We start from the raw sequence: 20,803 nt of genomic DNA, 5'->3' as shown, positions 1-20,803 counted from the left end.
TAGGGCCAAAAAGATTTTAAACTATTAAGACCTAATCAAAAATATAAATGAAATCATGCAGGTGCAAGTAGAGATAGTAGGATTATACACAGGTATATATATACAGGTACCTTTGTGGCTCTTCACAAGATCAGGCTGTAGCTAACTGCTGTGATGGGTATCACAGGAAGCTTTGGTCTTCCGTCACCATTAAAACAGGATAGAGACTCTTACACGCCAGTTTTGCCTTGCTGACACATTTCTTACACTTCCTTGGGACTGAATCTTTCATTTAGGGGGCATGTGTGCTCTCTTGCAGATCAAGACAGCTGATTTTAACCCATGGATGGAGAATCTCCAGTCAACTTAGATCAACCTTGATTAAACTCTATTATTGACAACACCAAATCAAGGGAAAAAGTCAAGATGTTCAGGAGGGTGAAATCTAGAGTGGTTACCACCAAAACAGTATTATTTACCTGCTGTCAAAAATAGGCAACGTACCAGGACTGATGTTGGTATGCAAAAGTACTGGGGTATCACAGAAGATACTGGCAAACCTTGACTATCTGGAGACATGTTTATCTATTCTTCTATTTTTATTCTGTAATATCTAATAATCATATAGTTGTGAGGTTGTTATAGATATAAGGATGATTGCTAAAAAGCCCTCCCCAAAATCCAGAAGTAGAAAATGCTAGACTTCATACACAAGAGCAGAACTGTACAGAAATCTATCACTGGGGGAACTTCCGAATTATATAGTACCTGAGATTATTTTTCTTGTTTGGTGCTACATTCTTTAGACGTTATACTACTGCTTTTCTTCCAAATGGAGAGAAGATAAAGTTAGTCTTTGACTATCCTGTTCAAGATATCTGCTATGATGTGGTTAATTTACTAAAGCACTAAATAATGCTGGATCTTGATTAATCTTCTTCTAAATAAGGAAAAGCATAGTTATAGCACAGATATAATAGGTGCCTGACAGCTAATCTTAATCAAAAAATTTAGGATTCATAATCAGTTGTCATTCTCAAAACTCCTGAGTTATGTAGAGTTTCTTTCTAAGTAAGACTATAAATACACATCTATATTATAGCCAAGAACCAATTTTTATTGCTTTTATAGTCTGGACACACTTGTTCAATTTAGATAAGCTCAAATGATCTATTTATTATATTATCTCACTGAAGATAAAAGGTCGGTCAGAGGCTGGTAGGCTCAGCCTGCCAACCACATTCCTGGGTTAGAAGATGGAGATGAGAAAGCCACAACCGCTTTCATTTCCAGAGCCCTGAAACCCAGTATTTGAAATGCTGGCCAGTTTCTATCACTTGAAAAAAAATTGTAGATGTATATTTAGTACGTGAAGGTGCAAATTCGATGGTGAACTAATTCTGGTAGAACGGAAGCCAGAAGCAGCTGGTCCAGCTCTTACATTGTCTCTTAAAGGAAAAGATCTCCTGACACCGTGCTCAGAAAGGAGTTTAAATCACATTCAAGCCTCTGAACATTAGCTTCAGTCTTTTATTCTACCATTGTATTCTACCATGCACTGTTCCATAAATGCCATTAGACTTCCATCTTTCTTCTAAGATTTTCTCTGATCTTTTTGCTGCTTTGCAATGTCATCCTCATTCCAAATTTCTCTAATTTTTTTTCAAGTGAGCAAAGCGCAGAAAGAGACTTCTGAATGTGCTCTACATCATGTTTTCTTAATGCTTCTTTTTTAATAAGGATAATGAATACACAAAAAGCAATTGTCCCTCAACTCAGCTACAGCTGTCCAGATCAGTGCAAACAAGAGTCCAAAACAGCTTAACACTTCCATTGTTTGTATCACTTTTGGCACAGTCTTCAAGATCCAGCTGAGCTGCTTTTCAACCATGCTAAGGAAAAATGAACGGAGAATTTAATAGAATCATGGAACAGTTTGGGTTGGAAGGGACCTTAAAGGCCACCTAGTTCCAATCCCCCTGCCAAGGGCAGGGACACCTTCCACTACCCCATGTCACTCAAGACCCCATCCAACCTGGCCTTGAACACCGCCAGGGATGGAGCATTCACAACTTCCTTGGGCAACCCATTCCAGTGCCTCACTACTCTCACAGTAAATATAGTTGCATATAACCTCAATTTGCCCTGTTTAAATTTGAACCCATTACCCCTTCTCCAATCGCACAGTCCCTAATGAAGAGTCGCTCTCCAGCAGCCTTGTAGGCCCTCTTCAGACACTGGAAGGCTGCTATGAGGTCTCCATGCAGCTTCTCTTCTCCAGGCTGAAAAGCCAACATTTTCCTAGCTTGTCATTTGACAAAAAAAAAATTGTAGATGTATATATAGTACGTGCACTATGTGACAAAAATGTGCACAGGAAAGGGAAACAATGGAGTTGATTTCCCATTACCTCCCACTGCATTTTTCTTATTTACATTAAGGCACACTCTTATGAGTTTGGCCTCATCAATACCAACGTAAATCCAAAGTCTCTACACAGAACTCCATACAGTTATTTTGGCTTTTTACATCTGGGAGTGAAGCACCTGGGCCACGACATACAGAACAATACCAAGCAGTGGTCACTTGACACAGATGTAAACAGCCCTGAAGAATGAGATCCAACAAGCCACCATAAGCAAACTAATGGTGCTGCATCCCTTATCAACTTCTAAACTTTTTTCCCAACGTAGCTCAAAAATGCAAGCAAACAAATGCAAAAAGCTATGCACAACTACATTTAATACAAGAAAAAGAGTGGGAACTGTAAGAATTTATATAGCAGGTTGAATTTATTGGCAGAGAGCCTGAAAATTCAATCAATACTTCAAATGACAGACAACACAAAACCGTCTGTTCCAAAATTACTCTACAATACATATATATATACTGTAATGACACCAAAATGAGATCTAAATCCTAAAATTATGTGGAGACCCCTGCAAGATTTGGGTAAGGCTGATGGGCCTTCTTTTCCCATCATCAATTCACTATACTTCAATGTATAATTCAATGCTCACTTTAATTGCTCTTCAATGCAATGTACCCTGCAATACTTTTGCTCACTTCTGCAATTTAGTCTTATGGTAACAGCTTCTAGGTTCATATGATTGAGCATCTCTGCACTGATTTAGGAAAATATGGAAGAGAAAAAAATGAGCTGTTTATAGAGCTTACAAGGCAAAATGAGAGTCCAGTAAAAATCCTCCTTTGGGCATTGTTTTCAGAAATCTCATTATAGTTTAGGCAACCTATTTGTTTTCTTAGGACTGATTTATAATGCATGAAGGCTTGGTGCTGACAGTACTACAGAGTTATGCTGGAATTTGCTCAAGGTCACACATGAGATCTGAGGGGAATTTATGAAGTGAACTTTTGTGTCTACCACCAGCTCGGCTCAGGAAAGTAACCCCACCACTACCTTGCTAAACAAACTCAATACAGAAATGCCCTACTATGCCAAAGACCCCATACAACACAAGCTTCGCAGTATACAGAAGAGGATTCATCAAGGATGCTAGAAAGGGACTCTTCATCACGGACTGCAGCGATAGGGGTAACGGGTTCAAACTTAAACAGGGGAAGTTTAGATTGGATATAAGGAAGGAATTCTTTACTGAGAGGGTGGTGAGGCACTGGAATGGGTTGCCCAAGGAAGTTGTGAATGCTCCATCCTTGGCAGTGCTCAAGGCCAGGCTGGACAGAGCCTTGGATGACATGGCTTAGTGCAAGGTGCTCCTGCCGAAGGCAGGGGGGTTGGAACTGGATGATCTTAAGGTCCTTTCCCACCCAAACTATTTTGTGATTTTATGATAAGAAAACAGGAGAAGGAACAGCTTTCTCCACTGCCTTCCCTTCAGAAACACTCAGAGGGAATGTTCTCTGCCTCTCCTGAACTTCTTTCATAGACGAATTCAATTTTAGCAGATTTTTTTAAAAACTGGGGCAGATATATACCAACCCTGCACTAAATATTGGTCATTTTCACAGCATTATGGGTATTCCCTTAATGCAGCTTGACTTCTTCCAAAGATTTCCTGTTGTCTACTGCACTTTTTCATCTGCCTACTTGAAGAGGAAGCACTGCAAAGGGAGGTTGTCTCTTGCCCAAGAGCTGCACTCACCACACACCACCAACCTCAGCGGCATTCCCATAGATCACCTCTCAATAACAACCCAATCTACTTGTTATTACATTTCTCAAAGTCCTCTTTCTCCCCACACCACCAAGCCTATGTGTTATCCTTGGCTGAGGTGCCCTTCACTACCACCTCCAAGAGAAGACAAAGACATTCTTCCCCTCATAGGGAGTACTGGGGAGCTGGTGCCCATTCTTGCCTTTCCTGCTTCCTGAGCTGGCTTTTATTTTCCTGTATACTCCTGAACATTGTGCTAATATCTGACAACTTCATTTGATCACAGGGGTGGTGTTTAAACCCATCGCGTCCTCCTTTCCTCACACAGCTGAGGGACACGCAGGCTGCAGGAAAGTGTTCGCTGTAGTTATCAGAAAAAAACCCAACCAAACCACTCACAAAGTGCCACATTCAGCATATTTCCACACTTTCTGAAGCAAACATTCAAGCGAATGACACGAAGCCTTTTGAAAAGAAACAGCTCAAACCTAATTCTTCCCACGCTACCCGGACCCCAAACTGGACACTAAATTTCCGACCTAAACTGGATTTTCGGCCTTTTTCCCTATACAAACAGCTCTTTCCCCGCCAACGAGGGCGCTGAGCCTGCACCCCAGCAGTCGCAGCTCGGTGTTTTGAGGCGGGGAAGCCGCACGGCTGCTCGGGAGTTGTAGTTCCCCGCCCAGCGCGACATGGCGGCACCGAGGGCTCTGGCGGTTCTCGCTGCCGCGCTCCTTCTGGCCGCTGCCTCCCAGGCCGGCAAGTACTCCCGGGAGGCCAACGAGGGGTTGGCGGCCGCCGGCGCCAAGCGGCGGGAGACCGGGGAGTTCCGTGTGGTGAGGCTGAACCAGGTCTGGGAAAAGGCGCAGCGGGTGAGTGAGGCGGAGCGGGGACGATAGCGGCGCGGGGAGGATGGCGGCGCTCCGAGAGGCTGCTCTGGCAGAGCTCCGAGGGGGAGCTAGGGTCGGGTTTGGCTGGTGCGGACACTCATTCCCTGTTAGCCGCCTCGGGAGATGGGGTACGGCAGGAGAAGCGGCGCAGACGGCGGTTGGAGCTCGGGACTTGTGTGTCAGGAGAAACCGAGGCTGTCCGGCCAGGCATCGCCTCCACAGGCCCCAGCTTGGTGATGGGCCTCCGGGCTATGGTGGCTTTGGTTTGGTTTTGGTTTTGAGGTCTGGCTGCTCCTGACGGGCAGCTCAGATCCCACACAGCCCAGCTCCCGGGCGGCTGGGAACTTCGGTGTTGGATAAGGTCTTCTCTCAGGGGGTATCCCTTTCCGCTCTCCTGCTATATATGTGTGTGTCATGGGAAGTGTTTATCTTCCTATGTTTAAATCTAGCAGTGATACCACATGCCCAGGAAGTGGAAAAGAGTGAAACCCCTCTGGTACCATGGAGGATCTAGCTTCTGCACCTGCTGGTTTAATGCTTTAGCCCTTTTGTTGAGGGGCATGATGGTCTCGTATCTCCTAAGGCCTTAGCTCCTGCTTTGCACAGGTCAGGAGCTCACTTCACAGGAGAGTAAAAACCCCTCTAGTTTGGTGGTTATGTCACCTTCCTTTATACCAAGTGATGTAGTCACACGTCCAGGAGAACCAGCAAATGGGTATCACCATTCCCAAATGAGAGCCTTACTTCTGGCAGTGCCCCTTGAATTTCTCTCTCTCTGAGCTAAAGAAATACTTAATTAACATGAAAATACAGTAAAAGTATTCAATTACAGTGGAAATACTTAATTACAGCTAAGCAGAACAGCGCCTACAGGAGGGGAGGAGCGCACTGCACACCCATATTCATCCCATGAATATTGTGGAGCATGGAAGTTAAGAGTCATGGCTGGTAAAGGTTCAGTTCTTTCAGGCAAAGGAATATAGTTAATATTTTGGATTTCCTTTATCCTAGATGGACATTCCCCAGCCTGAGCTATTGACTTAGAGGCAGGACATGTCTGGGTTTAGTATAAAAATAGAACTCCTGTGATAGTGTTGCCTCCCAACTTGCCAAAAGGTATCAAAAATACTTGTTCCCTCGAAGGGAGAAGGATGAGGTAAGAGATCATAGGGCAGTGTGTGATAATGAAACTCCAGCTGTGACCTGACAGCTGAAGAAGAAACAACATGGGTACTGGAAGTAAACTACAGTTGTAGCATTGTTAGTTTCCTGAATTAGTCTTTTTTTATTTTTATACCTGGATCTTCTGAAATTCACATCACTTATGTTAAGATGTTTAATGTAAATTGAAGTTAACTGCCGAGTAAAGAACTAAACTTTAATAAATTCTATAGGTGTGGGCCAGGTTTTATAAAGGCAACAACTACTTGAACTAAATTTGTGACCACCTAAATTTCACTTTTGAATACAGTTGACACCCAGTCTGTGTTTTAGAAAGTGATTTTTCAGTAAGTCTGGACAAGGTCTGAAATAAGAGGGAAGCTATACCTGTGTGTTAGATCTCTTTTGAAATATTTGTGAGTACCAATGCTGAACTCTTTTCTTCATTTTGTTAATGATGGAGAATAGTACTGAAAATGAGGAACTTCTTTGTTTTGACATAAAAGATAGATATTGCAGTTCAGCGTTGCAACACACAACTGGATGAGCAGTCCTTCAGAAAAGCCCCAAAACCTTACTTAGTGGGAACCAGGAGCTGGCAAGCTGGAATTCCTTCCCGTTTCCTTGAGGGAGGGAGGGTTTGCTCTTCCTCCAGGGTCTCTTCAGAGGTATTTTATATAGACTCTTTAAAAAGTTCTTTTAATACAAGAGTTCTTAGTCAGACCCTAATTCTAGTTATTTGAACCAATGCCAAATATTATGTAGGTTTCACAAGATACATGGTTTGGCCCACTGGTTTCTAGCAATCCACTGTGCTGATTGTTGCCACTGATGTAGTTCTAGCATCATTTGTTATCAGGGCTTCTGGCTTCCTGGGCATCCCATGCTCCAGAATTTAGGACATGTTACTCCTAAAAAAACTAAAGAACTGTTTCCTCTCAGAGGGCATAGGTAATCATAATTCACGTAATGTTTGTAGCCAGGTGAACAGCGAACAACTTGATTTCCAGTGCTCATTCCCAGAATTGCCAGGTACCTATCTTTGATGTTAATATCCAGGCAGCATAAGGAATAAGGAATGAGTGTAAAGAACTTGATGCTTTGTTATTTAATGATTAAACTTAGCTTTTCATCTCTGCTTCTAGTTATTCGACGTATGACTGATGTTAGTAATGTGGAGGCTTACCTGTTGACGTTTTTTATATGATGTCATTCAGGTTCTTACATGAGATGATCTTGAAGGAAGCGGTGCTTGAGCTATATGCTTTAAATTAGCATATGTATTCACTTCTGTGTTACATAAATGGGACAAGCAAAAGGCTTCCAACTGGTTTGAAAGGATTTATAATTTTTAAAAGGACAGTTAGTTGAGTTTCACAGTAAATTATAATGGAAATCAGAAAAATATTATTGGAATTGGGAGAAATTTGAATATACTTTCTTTTTTCTCTTAAGGACCAATGGACTTAATGTATTTACTTAGTTTTTATTAAGATTTTAAAATGTTTGATTGATGATGTCTCCAAACTTTATGTTTAGAATTTCTTATATTCTTTTCTGGAACTTTTATAAAACAGAAAACTGTATTTATTTTGAGATTGCAGTGACTGTGGAAAGTCAAACTGCATTGTGTAATCTTTTATACAATAGTGTGTCTTTGGTGTGAAGTCATACGTTTAAAATAGTATTTTCCTACTTTTGAAGTACTTAGGAGCTGAATTAATTGTTATACAAGTTATTGATGGTGGTTTTTATACTGGATCTGCTCAGCCTAACTGCATATTAAATCCATGCCAGTTGGATGCTGACATGAGAGCACAGAACTGGTGAAATAGTTGGTCATTTCCTTCACAACTTATAGCGAACTTTTCACCCAGTGCTTCTCCTGATGGATCAGGGCGCAATGTTTTGCTGAGCAAAATATTGTTACTTGATGCCACTGCAGCAGTGACACTCTGGCTGTCCTGTTCCAGAAAAGCAAATAAATGCACGATTAAGTTTGGTTTTTTTTTTTACTTTAGCACATACTAAAAATCATGAATAAAGTGGTTCCTTCTAAGTGCTTAGTTTCTGTCAAGCAGTTCCCCAAAAGCAGACGGCAAAGAAGACAATAGAAATACTTCTTTGCTTTAGTATTAGAGGAATCAGAAGTTTTAATGTGTTCTGTAAATTTCATATTTGCCTGTGATTCTTACTACTCTAGATTTTAGAAAATTATTTCCATAAGCCAAGTGCAAGATACAGGAAAATAAAGCAACTTAGTGAAATAATTATAGTCAGTAGCACAAGACTAATTAATTGGACAGCTTAAGCTGAAATCAGTGCATAGGCTCCTGAATTCCTGTCAGTAGGAGTTTAGTGCATTAGCTGAAAATAATCAAGTAACCTGCTGAAACTCAAGTGGATGGCTAAATCTTTTCAGTATCAGCCTAATGTTTACAAATAATACTGAGTTAGTTCGGAGTCTGTGTTTATTAAACATACTGCTTCCTCACTGAAAATGAGAATTTTCATAATCTGTAATCTGATTTTAATGGCAACCCCCATAAGGTTGTCCTAGGACTGATAAGCCCAGGTGGTTCAAAGCTGGATCTGAGCTCCTAGGAGCTGGCTGCTCTGGGATCGGAGGTTGAAGGACTCAGATAGCTCAAACAGAACTGTGTTGGAAGTCACACTGCTCATGGTTTTGGATCTCTGTTCTCTGGGCTTTTCCTTACCTCACCTTCTTGTAATTAACATGCACACACAAAAAAGAAGTTCTGAAGTATTAATATGATTTGTTATATTTCTTTGTTTTAAACTGAAGAGCTAAACTGTGTAAAATACAGAAGTTCAGATGTCTGTCTCAACTTAAAGCAGTGCTGCTTAGCCAACATTATATTAGTCATTATCTCTATTCCTGTTTTCTCTGTATTTCACAAAATTTCATGCTGGCCTACCATTCATTGAAATCTAAATTTATTTTTTTTTATAGCTTCAGCCTCAATGTCTTATCTTTTTGTTCTTTTATGTGGGACAGGAATGCCTGTAGGTTTTGTATGTTTTTAATGCACGTGAACCGTGTTAAGAAGTGATCTTAGCAATTTTTTGCACTTGGATCATAGTAAAAATTGCTGGTGAAGTGGCTCCTTGACCTGCAGGGCCATCCTCAGAGTCCTGCAAAACCATAGTCACATATAAAGTTTACCAGCTCACTGTATCTATAGGTTTAGGAAGTGGTCCACAAGTATCCTGGTTGCACACATGGCAGCAATGGTATCTTGTTGGAGAAATTGGGTCAATTCTGCCTTCTGTGAATTAGTGAAACTGAATTGATTTAATCAATATTTTGGGGTGTTTTTTTCTATTCTTTGTTATTGCTACTGGACATTTTTAAGGTAGAATCATTTTTAGAAGGCAGTCCTGTTAAAAGTGGAAAGAAAATCCTATTTAAATTACTTGAAGGAATACCAAAGAAAGACACAAATTTTTAAGCCTTACGTAATTCCACTGTCATCCAAGTAGCTGAAGAGATGATGGCTCTGTTAACAGCAAGAGGTGTTATCTATGTATGTTATGTATTTGTAGCATTAACAGCATTATTTGTAGCAGTATTTGTAGCATTAACAGCAAGAGGTGTTATGTATGTTATGTATTTGTAAGCAAGAGGTGTTATGTATGCACGGACTCATACTTTAAGGCCCTTAAATTCAGATGGATACATAGCATTAAAGAAAAAATGCTGTGCTATACTGGCTATGCATCTATACTGGCTTCTGAGGTAATACTGCAGCAAGAGATGACTCCATATAACTGAATACAAACCTTTCTCTGTTCTTGTTAGCTTCAGCTGTCTGCTGTGAAACTGGCAGAGCTGCACAGTGATCTAAAAATACAAGAAAAGGATGAGCTAAGCTGGAAAAAACTGAAGGCTGAAGGGCTAGATGAAGATGGAGAGAAAGAAGCCAAACTTAGACGCAACTTAAATGGTAAGGCATATCTTTGCAGAAGAAGTTTAAACTTTGCATCAGACACATGCATGATTAGACACCTGTGTTTATGTTTGAACCATGAAATAACAGGTTGTCTTTCCAGACACTGAGCACACGAGTTTGTTGGAGGTCAGTAAGGAGCTGCAGGAGGCTAACAGATTCCTTTGCTACTGATGTTTTCAGAAGAGGTCATTAAATGGGGACCACTGTGTCTTCTGTTAGCTTTTTCAGTGTGAGCTGCAAACTCCAGCTTTGCAAGTCAGGATGTAGGCAATCTCTCGTCTTCCATACATCCATAGCTGCTTTTAATATTTCTGTATCTTCTGTTACCTTGCAGTCATTATGACTAAATATGGAATGAATGGAAAGAAGGACTCTCAACTAGTTGATACCAACTACATTAAAGACGGTACAGAAAGTGGTACACTAGATGATCCCAGACTGGAAAAATTATGGAGTAAGGTGAGTAAGGTTTCCAGGAACTGAAGAGTGTTTCTTCTTTCAATTACTATGTGTGTGTTCTGGGAGCTACCTGACTTGAATATCTTTAGTACTCTGCTTTTAAGTACTGGCCAAGCTGTTGTGCTCTGTAGCTTACATCTGTGCTCTCAGGGCATGCCATCTGCATCCAGGTCACCAGGTATGGCAGGTTCTCTTTAGCAAAGAAAACTCCTGCATCAGTCTGCATGGAGGATAAAATCTTGGATCCATTGGAGACAAACAGAGTTTTTCCTTAAATTTCATTGAACTCACAATTTCCCTTTGTGGGACTGTTACACTGTGTGGTAGTATACTTCATGCTGGTTTTCCTGTTTTTCTTGTTTCTGGGCTTTTTTTTAAAGGTGTATTTAAAATTCAACCATTTCATAGACTGATTAAAAGGGAAATGTATAGTGGGGGTGTTACATAAGAACTTTCCCAACCTGGTATTCAAGTGAAAATTTCTAGAATTTGCATTAATGCATACAAAAAATAAACTGTCAGTCTAGGCAATTAAAACTGACAAGAGTCATACTCTTTGAGAATTAAATAGTTTAAGTTTTAAGAAATAGGAAGTCAGGTAAAGCAAACAATTCTTACACCAATTTACTGCAGTGGTAGCAAAGCAGAGAAAAATAATTGCTGGGTTTTACAGCGTTGCTGTAGATATAGTAGATATAGCTCTGGCAAAGGACATGATGTCATGTGGTTTGGGGAATGGTAAAGTGCACTAGATAGAAATATTCTCTAAGCAAAAAAAAAGGGCTGGGACTGAACAAGTATCAATAACATTCACTTTCTATCACTTATTGAAGCAAATAAGTCACAAGATTTGTGGGTAGTGCTCCTGCTGTCTGACTAGTGCTTCCCTAATTGCCAAAAGTAGTCTAGTGAGGAACAAATCACTGCAGAGCAAATGCACAGCAGTGATAAAATCTTCACTTACCAATAGAGTAAGATTAAAGACTGCACTTAATATCAAGCTGCATCCATCATGCAAACAGTCCCCTTACAGTTGCATGTGAAGCTCAATGGCCCTTATTTCTGTATTAAATTGTTTCCTGTGGCATAGAAATGACAGACACTTTTCACTGGTAGCCCATAGCAAGTCTAGCTTTATAAGTCTCAAGGAAACTTCCTCTTGACATGATTAAAGCCACCGTATCCATTGATGTCCAAATCCTGACCTCATACTAATATAAAGGGATTTAAAACAAAAGATCTTAAGGAAAAGCTGGATTTAATATTTTTCTAAGTGTGTTGGGAAAAAGTTTTGGCTGAGTGTACTTAAAAGCACATGGCCTGGAAGGCATAATGAGCTTATGTTTCTTTCAGGCCAAGTCCTCTGGGAAGTTCTCTGATGAAGAGCTAGATAAACTTTGGCGAGAATTTAAGCATCACAAAGAAAAAATCCATGAATACAATATTCTGCTGGAGACCGTGAGCAGAACAGAAGGTGCCTTAACTTTATTTAGATGGCTAGAAATCTGTGCAACTGTTTTCTGTGCCCATCGCCTCCATTGTTTCCAAGTTCCTTTGAAACTCCCAAAGTTTGACATTTCTGTCAGAACTGTGTGCAGATGCTAACATTTCCAGATACTTCCTGGGTTTAGTTCTGCATTAGCTGCCTAAAATCTTGCCTACTAATGAAAATTATTCCAGTTCTCTGATTCTGCTTGCGTTTCAAGTAGGGACGATACCGTCAGATCAGCAATGATGGAATAGTAGTTTACTGGAATTCATGCAGCAAGCATAGATAGCACTGCTACAAAATGTTGTCCTGAAGTCTGCAGAACATGCATGTTTTATCTCACCAGCTGGGAGCCCAAGAGGATATACCTGAATATTTTATGCACCTCATGGTATATTAAAGCATTAAGGATCTGAATCCAGCTTGCTCTACTAATGCCAGATAAAATTGTTAGAGCCAGAGTATTCTAAAGCTTATATGCAGTTTGATGTTTGCATTGTAGAGTCCAAGTTGGAAGCTGCTGGAAGGCATTTCAACATCAGATGGCCTACTGGTTCATGAAATGGCCACAGAAGAAGGCTGAGGACTCATAAACCATCCCTATCCTATTTCCTTGGGATATTTCTAACCTAGGAAATAAGAACATTTCTGTACTAAAATCTTAGCTGATGGTCATTAGGAATTAAAAGGCATTTCTATAATATTACCCTCTGCAGCACTGAGGGGTAATGATCTTAATATTGACCTGTAAAAGGAATTACTGCTTCTTAAAGTGTGGTGTTGATGCTTTATTTACACTCAGCCCAAATGCTTAGAACTTACAGTCTTTTATTCACCTCAGATTTGGGGATGTTTCTGGAGCTTTTGACCTGTGAGGATTTGGTTCACAGTCACACTTCTTCTTCAACAGATATCCACAAAAATGTTATTAACCCTGAAGAGAACCTGGTGAAAGAGGAAATCTTGCACAACAAACACAGGGAACTCAAAGACAAGCTAAGAAGCATCAATCAGGGGTTTGAGCGTTTGCGTAAAGTCAGTCACCACGGATATGACGCAACCAGTGGTATGATACAGTGGGGTTTCTGCTTGTTTGGGATCAATTTGAATTTTAAAAACTTTAAAATCAGTGGGCAAGCAATAAGATGTAATCGCAGTACATGGTCTGACCACAGTAGGCGGAAGAGATACAGCCACCCTGTTCTATTCAAAAGCCAACACTAAAAGCCTACTGAAGGACAGTAGGACAACCTGTAAAGAGGATAGTTGCGTCTTCCATGCCCACATGAGAAGGGATATTTTGCCCTCAACCCCAGAAGGGTAGGTGAGACAAATGCAGGGCAAGCAGTGGTGTTAGTCAGTTCCTGAGGGTTTCTTTGCTTTTTTAAAAATGCCTGCTACAGCAATACTGTGGTTTTAAGTACTTGGATTTTCTCCCATTTCATCTAAATAGACATACAAGTAATGCAGTGCTTAATATATTTATGTGTGTGTATGTATGTCAGAAGGCATGCTCATCTTTCATAGAAGTTGGGCATGAAAACATTGTGTCCAAATTTTCATTTAGTCATGTTTGTTTAGAATTTGAAGAGCCAAGAGTGATTGATTTGTGGGACATGGCCAAATCGGCCAATTTTACGGAGAAAGAGCTTGAATCTTTTCGGGTAAGTAGAATTGCAGTTAGATCTCTCACAGAAATATATTTTTCCACATAAAGATGTTAACTCAGTGTTAACTCTGAGTACAGAGTTTAAGTCTGAACAGAAAACAGCAGATTTAAGATCAGATTTTGAAAAGAGGCTTCTTTAAAAAATTGTCTGCCTTCCTCCCTCCAGTCCACTATTCTTATATATAAACTTTTATTTGGCATTCAGTGCTATCATCTCCTACCATCTCAGCAGTCTGTTTGAGGACTCTGCAGTAGGAGGTTTTCAGCACCTGCTTTCAAAATCAGGTGTCTGGGTGGTGATGATAATATGTTGTCCACATCTTCTTAAGAAGCAGGGAACTAAAAAAGCTTTCTGTGATTGACTTAGTAAAATAGTCTTGGCAAGAAAAGAGAAAGGAAAGAAAATCCTGTGAAATGTATGTATTTGTTTTAGGAGGAGCTGAAACACTTCGAAGCAAAAATTGAAAAACACCATCATTATCAGAAACAGTTAGAGATTTCACACCAGAAACTGAAGCACATAGAGGGAACTGGAGATAAGGATCATCTGAACAGAAACAAAGAGAAATACGCCATGCTGGAAGAAAAGACAAAAGAACTAGGATATAAGGTCTGTGTAAATCCAGTGTACATACATGTTGAAAGTTTAACTTGGCAGTAGAGGGTATGTGGATTATCCAGTGCTGATTTTTCATGCAAGTTGAATGACTTCCATAGGAGTTGTTCAAGACATATTTGTGCTCCATGTTTATACAGGATATGCATGATTGTCTTTCATAGACCTCATTCTAAAGTGCCTGAAATCTCCCTGGTCTCTGCTCTTTGCTGTTCTCACATGTACTGACAGGAAAATATGAATGTATGATACCGATAATTCCTGGTCTTACTAAAACTTGTGTGATGTGTTTTGTTTTTCTGCTAGGTAAAGAAGCACTTGCAAGACTTATCCAGCAGAATCTCTCAAGGTCTTCAACACAATGAATTATAAAAACTGGTTCTCCTTCATGGGATCAATCACATGCATAAGAAATAACACAAAACAAATAATGTGTTTTTTCAACAGAATTTACCAAGGAGTCCCTCTGAAATAGTGAGGATTGAACAGAGTTGTCCTGGAAGAAATTTTTTTTTGTCCACTTAGTTGCTAGTTTTCCATTTGCACTATCAAATTATTAGATTATAAATGTAAGTTGCACATCTTGGATCATATATGTCTTGGGTCTGAATCAAATAACAGCCTTTGAAATAAGCTATTGTGTCAAAAGGAAAAATATCTGAACACTAATCTGATAGTTAGGAAAGGTGTTCTGATCAATGAAGCAAACACTGAGGTACAGAAAATTAAAAGAGAGACTGAAAAAGTCTTTTCTTTCAGTGTCTGTCCTGTTGCATTTCCTACTGAAAGTAACAAAAATATTCCTACTGACTTTGAGCAGGAACTCAGAGCTGCACTGATTATCACTCCGTCATGTGAGAGGAGGAGGAGAAGTAAGGAGGGAACAAGTATTGAGGTCAAATCACACAATTTAGTTACAGGCTAACGTATCTGAAGTTACTGAATGTATGTGTACAATTATCTTGTTCATGGTTGCTTGGTTTTGTAACATTTAATCATTAAAAAAAATCAAAACAAGATACTGGTGAGGCTTTTAATTTTCCTTCCCTCCCCATTAGTGAGAAGTAACCATACCTGTTTTTTTGAGCATGTTAATCTAAAGTCACTCACACATTAGTTTCTAAGACAGGAAGGGTAGCTTTACATCACAAAAATGTGTTTCTGTATTCTGAATAGGCAGAGGTTCTCTAAACCAGTGTCCTGGGTTCAGGAGTAGCAGTCATTTTTAATTCCTCTTAGTAGCTGCTGCAGCACTGTGTTTTGACTTTCGGCCTGGGAACAGAGCTGATAACACAGATGTTTAGACTGACCAAGGACTTTGAGAGTCTAATGCTCTGCCAGGGAGGAGGAGAAGGCGGGAGGAAGCAGGGACAGGACACCTGACCCAAACTAGCCAAAGAGGTATTCCATACCATAGCACGTCATGCCCAGGATGTAGAATTGAGTGTGCCCGGAAGGGCTGGATCACTGCGGGGTGGGGGTGAGGTACCGGTCGGTGAGCGGTTGTATTCTTTTCCTTGTTATTTCCTTTATCATTATTATTATTGGTGGTAGCAGTAGTGGTTTGTGTTATACCTTAGTTATTAAACTGTTCTTATCTCAACCCATGGGAGTTGCATTCTTTCGATTCTCCTCCCCATCCCTCCAGAAGCGGAGGGAAGAAAGGTGGGGGGGGGAAGTAGACTGCGTGGTTCTGATTTACGGCCTGGGCTTAAACCACAACAACCAGCTTCTCTTCGATCACATATTCCAGTACCAGTAAAGATCATTATAACTTTCAGGACCAGATTTTTCTGTTGTATGTCAAAATTTTGGCAAATGTTAGCCATCTAGGTTGAAATTTTCTGTAGTTGTAATGCTGACCCTTTTATTCCTCAGGCATTTCATGTGAAATTGTTCCAGGAACAAGGTCAAGGCAAAGGTCCAATGTAGGTGAATCATTACAGCTGCTTGGTTAAGGAGCTATCACTCACAGACTATAGTGCTGTAGTGTGCTGTATGAGGAAGCTGTTCTTGAGCCTTGCTTGCCATGCCTATTCCATAAGAAATAGTGAGGAGATACAGTCAGTCAAAATCAGCCACACTGTATACTGTGCAGTACCTGGGTCCATGGTCTGTTAAAAGTTGTATGGTTCTGTCCATAAAGACTATTTCATAACATGCAAGTGATCTGAACCAAAACAAACTGCGGTAGCAATCTTACCTTGAGATTCTGACTCATAACTTTGATCAGCTTTTCTTTTCTTTCTTTTTTTTTCTCCTTTTTTTTTTTTTTTTATTTTAATATAAGCCAACCATTATTTGTATTCCAGAGAATCATTATCCACTGAGGGAAACACAGGCTACTGTTAGTATTAGGAGTCACCTTAGAGATAGTTCAGTTCATGCAGTTTATGGGGTATGTTCCCTTTGGTTGGTAAGCTAAAAAAAGCAAACCCAGCAATAACTAAAACCCATTTAGGAGAAAACTGGTTTGGTTTTTTTTCTTAGATGCTACACACTATTTCTTCCCCAGACTATTGCATTAGTGCTCTTCCGCCTTCTATAGCACATCAATAGCTGCATTGTCTTACAGGTTTATCTATCTTCATTGTTATTTTTTTCCATTTTTGGAGGTGAATGCAGAACAGAAATGTATTCTGTACTCTGTGTGGAAGGTGCAGACGTCACTATGTCCTTTGGTAGAGTAGGAAGTAAGTCCGTGTATCGCAGGTCAGTTTGGTGGCTGTGGCTTGTATGTGGAGAGGCCTGCACTGCTGGCTCCTGAGTGAAGAGTTTGAGCACACTGAACACATGCACTCAATACATCAGAGGAAAGGAACTAGGCAAAGCACCAGCAGCTGCTGCTCAGCAATCCTAGGTGAGTTATACAAGAATGGAAAATCTTTTACTGAGAATGTTCAGATACTTCTGCTGGACAAATCTGTTGCAAGAGAAAGCAATGTATCTCAGCCTCCAATAAAGGTGAGCAGAGTATGCTTTGCTCGAGGGCATAGCAAAAAGCTGGGTTTTGTCTTTAGTGTGTACCTGAAATAAATATGCTTACTGAAGAATTTTTGGAGAATTTTGGAATATCACATGGTGTGGGATTCGTGAAAGACATAACCAAGGTCAGATCAGCAGTGATGATGGTTGTCTCCAAGTGCAGAGCAACTTCAGCACAGGCTGCGAACAGAGATGGTGGCTGTACTGTGTCTACCCACATGGCCTGACAGTAGTGGGGTTCAGAGGCCAGGTAGGCTCCATCAGAAATAACGCTTGGCAAGCACTTCAAAGTACAAGAGGCTGACAAAATACTTACATGTCACAGTAATTTAAAATTAGGAATGAGTCACAGATCATCAGTGGCAAAAGTTGGAGGCTGGGGCCAGCACTGTAGTTATTTGAAACAGCTGTTAATGAATCATTAACAAGATTGTTCACACAAACCTAGAGGAGAAAATACTAAACAGCAGTGTTTGCTGCCCCTCAATCCAGCTTTCCCCTGAAGTAGTCCGTAGCTTAGAGTCTGCAACAGCATAGAGAAGATATTAGGAATAATCTCCATTCCCATTCCAAAAGCTTTATAGGGATTTCCCTACTTCTTGAAGTCTGAGTACAGTGCACAGGCTAGTGAGTTATAAACTCTGATTTCACTTTTGTTCCTGTAGTCAGCACCTCACACATCAATATATGTACAGGTCAGTTAATTACGGATTTAAGTCTTGGATTATATGGCCAAAATTACAAGAGTGAGTAGCCTTGGAGACATTGAAGATTGAAAAATACCTTGAGTCAGTGCTCTTGTGTTTCTGTAAATAGCAATAAAAATTCAAAGCCAAGATAAAAGATATAAATGAAATATGCCTACAGCTCTGTATGTAGTGAAAGGTGAGTAACGGAATTCATGGATGAGACTGCATGGAAGAGACAGCTGAATAGGAAAGAACTAACAGCTTTTAAACAGGGTTTGAACCTTCACCTTTTACTTAATAGGTATTTGATCCTTTCGTAATTATTCCGAGTACCAAGTTTTTCAAACCACTCTAAGAAACAATTTGAAATATAAAAACAGGAGCAGAAGGAAGAGGAGAGAACTGCATTTCTTAGGGGGGAAAAAAGGAAAGATAGGGCCGTTCTATGTTATGTTTTATAAGGGCTGTCAAATTCTGACCTGAAAAAGAACCTCAATCTAAGTAAACATGTCAGTGATTTCACATAGAACAGATTCTATTTATTAAACAGGTTGGGGGTGGAAATGAGAGGGAAATAAATGCACAAGGCATTAAATACAACAAAAATAACACTATGTCCTACATGCTGGTGGAGGAGCTAAGATCACATCATTCTACCAAGTCAAGTAAGGAACAACCACTACAGTAGATGTATTGCTGCAACAATTTCCCCTCTCTCCTCCCAAGAGATTCTGATGCTCAACAGATCAGGTAATAGGCAGAGTATTTATATTCACCAGGTAGAGATCATTCATGTTTTGTATGCTGAGGTGCCATCTGACTTTTCAGCCCCACCTTGCAGTAGTGACCTGGGTCCTGCAGGTATGACTCTCGGTGCTGATGGAAGCAGGATTCATGGCAGGGCTCTCCTGCTTGCTGTGTGCTTCAGTCTCCACCTAGCCAGAGTAATGGAGCCTCTGCACAGAAGGTCCAGAAAAGAAGCATCCAGGATGAGGCTGTCTCAAAGGCTGACCTTAGCTGAGCATTCGAAAGGGCTTCAAGCCCTGAATGAAAGCTCCCAGGCTCCTAGCGGGAGAACATGAAGCATACCTGTGTGTATGCTGCCTAGATCCCAGTGCACAGGGTCAGCAACTGCTTCCGCAGGCATCTCGCTCTGCTGACCCCAAACGGCGCTGGTAAGATCCTAACTCACCAGTCTACAGTTCAGTATTCGATGAATTAGTGCAGTCAGTTACACTGTGAAAGATCAGAGGACCCCAGGGACAGTGGTTAAACACCCAAGTACAGTGTTCAGCTCAGGACTAACCCAGGCAGAGGTGACACACAGTTCACATGCTTGGGTCACCATCCCCAGACCTTCCCTGTCAACATTTGGCACTGCTTCAGAGAGGTATGCAGGTTTGGGGTTGGTTGGTTTGTTTAAAAGTGTGCCATTACACATACAAAAATCTCACTGTAATTAGTACACAGGCAGTTCTAAAATCATTTTTTTTAAATATATTTTTTCTTTCCATATCATTTAATGAGACTAAAAGAAATAAAGAACAAAAGTCATGAAATAAAATTCAATAAACAAATGTCAATAGATAGAATAAACTGTTGCTTTCAATACAAACACACCTATCCTTGTGACAGAGAACGGGGAGCTGTGAAAGACCAAGACCACATTTTCCATGTATATTGTGTTATCTAAAAGACAGCTTCTAAATAGCAGAATCAACATTCCCAAATATGACACACAGCTAACATGCATTTCAGGCCATTCACGTGACACCTATTGAGAAGTATGTTGTTAATCTGCAGAAAAAGACACTATGGATTTCTTGTACCGGTATCCACAGTCATAAAATGGAAGTGTTCATAAAATCTGTCCAGTTCAGCCAAAATAAATCTATAAACTTACATCCTCAGGAAATATTTCAAGTTGAATCATACCTGGTACAGCAGCAATTGTCACCCAAATGCTTTTATCGATAGTCCTTAATGCACTTTCATGTCCAAAACTTCATGTGTGTTATCACACCCTCAACAAAAGAGCAGTCTCCCAAATCAAAAAGAAAACAACACACAGCTATTAATGCTTAACATGTGAACATAAAAACAATGGATACATCAATGTAACATTTGTTCCTTCACTGATGTGTTTGTGTATCCATTTTAACAAAACTAGTTGTTTTCAGTCCTAAAGGTCACCTGTCAATAACCGTTCTACTGTATCTTAAACCTGGTGATTTCTATAGGGCAAAGTGAGTGCTGAACCACTTTGAAATAAGCCTCCTACTAAATGCTATCTAATGTTCTGCAGTTATAATTTTCCAGGGAACTTAATTTAAAAAGGGAAGGGAGTTACATTATTTTAGGAAGAAACACACAGAGAACTGGAAACCTGTGTATGAATCCCAGCAATTTGCAATGCTTGTCATTAGATCTGAGAGCCTAACCCCAAAATTCAAATCTCAGTTTCTAGTTCGAGAAGACAGCTGAACCAGAACCATTAACTAGATGGTCTTTCAATGGGGAAAGAGTCCATTCTCTGTCCTCAATTCTGATTTAAGTTCTAGGACTCTCATTTGCAATTTCAAATGTGCCCAGTCACAGTGTAAAGAGTCCTCATTCATACTTACCAGTGCCTGTGGCCACTGATAATGTAGTATTTGTTTCATTTTAAAGTTTAAGAAAACAAAAGGGGGCTGGGAAGAACTATGTGCAAAAAGTGACATCTCCAAAAGGAGAGACTTTCATGGCAAGAGCTTAGA

The 20,803-nt window shown here is 40.2% G+C and overlaps 1 protein-coding gene across 1 annotated transcript; it reads left to right on the top strand.

The window, feature by feature from the left end:
- Nucleotides 1-4,807: 4,807 nt before the first annotated feature.
- On the top strand, nucleotides 4,808-15,395 carry LRPAP1 (LDL receptor related protein associated protein 1; the record flags this gene model as incomplete). The annotated part of the gene is made up of 8 exons (XM_080620972.1): nucleotides 4,808-4,987; nucleotides 9,990-10,134; nucleotides 10,475-10,599; nucleotides 11,953-12,073; nucleotides 12,999-13,154; nucleotides 13,670-13,752; nucleotides 14,191-14,367; nucleotides 14,680-15,395. 8 exons carry the CDS (start codon nucleotides 4,808-4,810, stop codon nucleotides 14,743-14,745), a joined length of 1,053 nt encoding a protein of 350 aa, XP_080477098.1. The 3' UTR covers nucleotides 14,746-15,395.
- Nucleotides 15,396-20,803: the final 5,408 nt, after the last annotated feature.

The sequence above is a fragment of the Psittacula echo genome (assembly GCF_963264785.1).
Source record: "Psittacula echo genome assembly, chromosome: 1".
NCBI lineage: Eukaryota > Metazoa > Chordata > Aves > Psittaciformes > Psittacidae > Psittacula > Psittacula echo.
Note: the sequence above shows the minus strand (reverse complement) of the source record. Positions and strands in the feature narration are given on the sequence as shown.